Source organism: Micropterus dolomieu, linkage group LG13, assembly GCF_021292245.1.
Source record: "Micropterus dolomieu isolate WLL.071019.BEF.003 ecotype Adirondacks linkage group LG13, ASM2129224v1, whole genome shotgun sequence".
Classification (NCBI taxonomy): domain Eukaryota; kingdom Metazoa; phylum Chordata; class Actinopteri; order Centrarchiformes; family Centrarchidae; genus Micropterus; species Micropterus dolomieu.
Window position 1 is genome coordinate 3,892,919 of NC_060162.1, and position 5,548 is coordinate 3,898,466.

Below are 5,548 nucleotides of genomic sequence, written 5' to 3' on the forward strand. Positions count from 1 at the left end.
CTTCTGTGTTCGACTCTCTTAAACTAAAACAGACTCGGGTCACGTGGATGGTTTATCACTGTCCACTCTTTTCATTTTCCTCTCTGCAGCAAGAACAACGATGTGAACTCTGAACGGCTTCCCACTGGCCAAAACTGTCAGCTGCTCTGAAGTGACGCCTGCTGACTGAACTCTGCTCTCTGCGGCAGTGGAGGCTATTAGCTCAGCGCTAACACTTTACTTTAGGCGGCAGGCAAACACGCCTACTGACACAGTAGATTTATCAAAGGTGTCAGGATCCATTTTATCTTCTGTCTCCACACGTTTAATATGCCAGGAATGTGTGGTTGCATGGATTTGATTGGCCAACTCAGTCCCTTGCTGGATGGGATTTCTTGCAGCTCTGTTGTTTTGTCTTCACTACTTACGATCTGAGCGATGAGCTGCGAGGCCTCAGTCTGCCCGCTGACCGGCAGTAGAGTCAGGCCGAGGTCAAACACCACAAACTTCTGCACAGCAGAGAAGTACTGCTCACTGAGTCTGGTGTTCTCCACCAGCACCAGCTCCTGGAAACTACTGCTGCCCTTTAAAACAGGACAGACAGAGTTCATATCAGACACAGCAGCACACAGGAGCTTTTAGCAAAACCGCTTTCGTCCGTCGCTCATTAAACTCACATTTCTGTAGCGAACCAGTTTCCTCTTGTAGCTGTTTCCTGCTATGATGTCGCACTCAGACACGTAGAGGACGCAGCTTTTGTTGGGCAGGTGGAAATCTGCCACACCGAGCTCATTCTCAAAGAGGATTTTCACTCCTCCACCTACAGCAGGAGCACAGCTTGTTTCTGGGGGCATTTTCTTCACACTGAGACTGTAAAATTCCTAACGTTTGAGTAAAGATGAAGCCGAGAACACGCCGTTCTTCAATCTGCTGTGACAGTTTGCATTTTAAATGTGACAGACTTATAAAAAACAGCACATAGTAGAGGCTTCATCAAACACATTAAATAATGTCAAGTGCACGCTGCAGGAGTCACCGGAAGAACTACATCACACTTTAATATTGATTTTGAGCGTAGCCAACTACACACATGTAACAAAGGTGTAGGGCAGCGACAAAGGATTATTTTTACTATTATTTAATCTAATAATTATTCTTGATTAATGCTTTGGTCCATAAAATGTCAGATAGTCATATTAAATATTAAAATGTTACATTTCTTGTCTGACCAACAGTCTAAAAGTATTTAGTTTAAAGAATGACATTTAGCAGATTATCAAAACAGTAATTTTCTCACAATCTACTAATCAATTAATCAACCGATCGTTTTAGCTCTACAAGGAGCATGTGTGGTTTTTACACTGACTACTGAGAGACATGAAGTTTAACTTTAGAAAGTGTTGAAAAGAGAAATTCCACATCAACAGTTAAAACAGATATAAAATAAGATTATTAACTCAACAAAATGTCATGGAGGTCATTAATTTAACAATTTTCCTTTCATACAGAACTCCACTCAGAAACATTAAAAGCTACTCTAATCACCAAAAGACGATAATATCAAACAGTTAACAGACTCTTCTGACGCTTTAGCAGCAACTCTTCATGTCGGCACTAATACCATCTCATTAGCAACATCTGTTTCTGTAAAATGTCAAGTTGAAGTTTCCCCACAGTCATTAACAAGGAGCACGCAGGGATTCAAGAAGCTGTGGTTACATTATTTAGGCATTTAAAATAGATGACATGTGAGCCGAACTGAAGAGTGGAAGTATTTAAAAGAGACAAGCTGTGCAGTCATATTATATAAAGGTTATATAAAGTATTTAAGAGAAACAAACTTACACATCGATATTTTTTGAATGAGGTTTGGCACAAGTTTGTTGCCTCCATGTAAGAATGACGGCACATATTGTTAGACAGCGTTACACGCTGACCTGTTGGCATTTGGCTGTTTTAAAAGAAGATTTAATTACCCTTTAAGCTTTGAATGAGGGACGAGTTTCTCCATTTCTCGCTGGCAATAACATGTCCGTAAGGAGGAAGCGAGTTCAGCACAACAGGCGCTTTGGTCTCCATGCAGCTAAACAGAGAGAAGAAGAGTTTCACCGTCTTAATGTGGTTAAACACAAACGTCTTAAACTCTCTCGGGAAACTCAATATAGGAAGATGACTTTATATCCCTGCAGCCGAGTTTAAACCACTAACTTCAGCTGACAAACTTGTTTTGTTGCCTTCCAAATGATCTTCTTCTTCTTCTTCAGTAAGTTGGTGCAGGTGAGGAGCAGAAGCGTCTTTGTCGCCTCCTGGAGGATCAGAGGAAAAGCACACACACATTCACACTGACTGGTTTCACGACTTTGTCACACATGTAACACACAATTAACCTCCTAATACTTTATCATCAGACTCATTAAGTTAAACAATGTGGCTCGAAGGTTTATTTAAGATTTCATGTGAACAAAAATCTAATTACATCAAATTTGACACATTTACACATGAATGCAGAATCTAAACTTCTACTATGTGACTTCACAACCTGGTTTTCCCTTTAATGAATAAAACTGGTAATATTCTCTATTTTTCTTATGTTTAACAAATCACATGCAAAGATCAAAACCAACAATTAATTTCTCTTCCTAACAGTTGTGTATCAGAATCAGAATCAAAATCAGTTTTATTGCCAGGTATGTGTACACATACGAGGAATTTGACTCAGGATTGTACATTGCTCACGATATGCTTACTCATACAAAAATACAATAACACAATAATAAAATAAAATCAGACACAAACTACAGAATAGACAACACTAATATACACACTATGAACAAAACAATATAGACATATTGACAAATAGTGCAGTGATCAGCGTGCAAAGGATGCAAGAGTAAACTATTATTCTCATTATGTACATGTTGAAGGTGGATATGATATACAGGTACACATACACATACATGCATACATGTACACATGTACACAGTGTGATGGAGCATAGTGCAAAGGAAAAATAAAAATAAATAAGACCTATGACCTGAGGTAGGTGTATTGGTATACAGTATATACAATATGAAATAGTATGAACAGCACTGAAATAGAGAATGGTGAATAAATAAATAATAAGTGGAAACCAGTAAACAGGTGCTGATTAGAGACAGAGTTACTGGGTTATTGCACAGGAATTGTTCCTGACACTGTGAGTTAGAATCAGCTGTTCATCAGAGTGATGGCTTGTGGGAAGAAACTGTTCCTGAGTCTGTTGGTTTTGGCGTACAGTGCTCTGTAGCGCCTACCAGAGGGGAGGAGCTGGAACAGGTTGTGTCCGGGGTGAGATGGATCTGCAGTGATGTTTCCTGCCCGTTTACTGACTCTGGAAATGTATAAGTCCTGAATGGAGGGCAGGTTGGCACCGATGATCTTTTCTGCAGTCCTGATTGTCCGTTGTAGTCTGCTCCTGTCCTTTTTGGTGGCAGATCCAAACCAGACAGTGATGGAGGTGCAGAGGACAGACTGGATGATGGCTGTGTAGAACTGGATCAGCAGCTCCTTAGGCAGGTTGAGCTTCCTGAGCTGACGCAGGAAGTACATCCTCTGCTGGCCTTCTTGATGATGGTGTCAGTGTTGGGCTCCCACTTCAGGTCCTGGGATATAGTGGATCTCAGAAACCTGAAGGATTCCACAGCATCCAACTCCTCAGGTCAAGACTCTGCAGTCTACTTACATCTGAAGGACAGAGGACACTCGTTTGAGGACCACCAGGTGCACATTTTAGACAGAGAAGATGGATGGTTTGAAAGAGGTGTCAAGGAAGCATCTACACCAGGGTGGAGAAGCTGTCATTGAACAGAGGAGGGGGTCTACGCCACCACTTATCCCCCACTTACAATGCTGTCCTTTCATCACTTCCCAGGAAACTCAACAAACGTAACCTACTGGCCTCAGGTGAGGATACCAACGATGGTCGTTCAGTCTTGGCCACAGGTACTCTTAACGACTGTAACGACTGTCGTCACAGCAACAAGGAACACTAACGAACCAGCGGTATCGATGACCCGGGCCAACGACCCCACTGAGGTTAAATAGCTGAGTTTCCCTGCCAGTCAGTCAGAACTGAAGAAGTCCTTTGGATGAGGGACAAAACGTCTTCCAGTATCTTCAACCAAGTCCAGTTGCCCTTGATTTTAACCTTCGTTGGATATACAAATAAACTTGCCTTGCCTACCAAAGCGACACGTAAGAAGCTTTAGTATGTCTGTGCACCAGATAGTTCTATGAATTTGTTATTTTAACTTGTACAAGCTTCATGTGGTGAGTTTATGCTAAGAATCTTCAAAGGGATATTTAAAGCCTTGTCTGTCATGCTCTTGGGCTTTTGTGTGGTATTTTTCTGTTATTTTGTTAATGTCCATTCCTGTTTTATTTTTTGCCTCTGTGTTCTTGCTTAGGTTTGGTTAGTTGATCATTGGCTCCTTGTTCTTTGTTGTATTTGGTTTCACATGTCCTTGTGTATTGTCGCTAGCTTTACTTCCTGTTTTATATTGTAGTGATCAGGTTCATGTGGTTTTTGTCTAGCTTTCTTTCGTGTGTGTGTGTGTGTGTGTATCCATCAGTTCTGTTCAGTCAGAGTGTTCTGCTCTGTTATCCTTGTTCCCTGGATTATTCCCTGTGTTTTTGGATTGTCTTGCCCTTGTTGGATTTAACCAGTGTTTGGACTCTGTACTCTGCTTTTGTTGGACTTTACACCTGAGTTTTCACTGCCTTGCCTTTTGTTGATCTTCCCAGTAAGTGAATGTTTTCATTTAGAATAAATCTTTGGCTTGAACTGAATGCTCCTAGTCAGTGTCTGCCTTTTGGGTCAACACCTAAGCCAGTGTGTGGCTGCTTACTAACCCCACATGCACACAACACGTGACCGCTGCAGCTAACCAGACTTGTGACCCACAGCAGGCTAGCATCAGAGTGCGTCTCAATTTCTGTAGTTCGAGAGAGATTTTCCGCCATCTTGATCCTGGAATCACGTGGTATGAACCGTCATCTTGATTCCAAAATCAGCCGGCCTCGAGCCCATTCTGAACCTGCTCCATATCTCTCTCTCTCTCTCTGCTCATTTGGTTATTGGTCCCTGATTCAGGGTGGTGCCCTGTATTTATTAATTTATAATAGATAATTTTGAATATTAATAGTTTAGTAGTTATTAATACTTCTAGAATATATTTGATATTCAGTTAATAACCAAATCTGAACCCATGTTGAAAACCCCAACTGTGTGTGTGTGTGTGTGTGTGTGTGTGTGTGTGTGTGTGTGTGTGTGTGTGTGTGTGTGTGTGTGTGTGTGTGTGTGTGTGTATAAATATATATATAATGTCTGATCCGATCTGCACATCACATCATTTCAGCTGCTATAATCATGACAACAGTACAATCAGCTGCTTAGGGTCAAATTATTAGGCTGTAATATCAACTGCTGTGTTTCCTGTTGTAGTAATAATAGTGCCCATTGTGTATGGTCATTCCAACAGTGACATTCCTGATGACAGTTGCAGTTAGGACTATATAAGATAACTCCTCC

At 41.2% G+C, this 5,548-nt stretch overlaps 2 protein-coding genes across 3 annotated transcripts in view; both read right to left on the bottom strand.

The window, feature by feature from the left end:
• The window catches only part of ttc28 (tetratricopeptide repeat domain 28), a 165,470-nt gene that overhangs the window by 102,897 nt on the left and 57,025 nt on the right, over nucleotides 1-5,548 (bottom strand). The window lies entirely within an intron of this gene.
• Nucleotides 17-2,264, bottom strand: LOC123982344 (Fanconi anemia core complex-associated protein 24-like). Its single transcript, XM_046067825.1, has 4 exons — nucleotides 2,188-2,264; nucleotides 1,956-2,062; nucleotides 657-799; nucleotides 17-563 (listed from the first exon to the last, which is right to left on the bottom strand). Exons 2-4 carry the CDS (start codon nucleotides 2,056-2,058, stop codon nucleotides 243-245), a joined length of 567 nt encoding a protein of 188 aa, XP_045923781.1. The 5' UTR covers nucleotides 2,059-2,062; nucleotides 2,188-2,264; the 3' UTR covers nucleotides 17-242.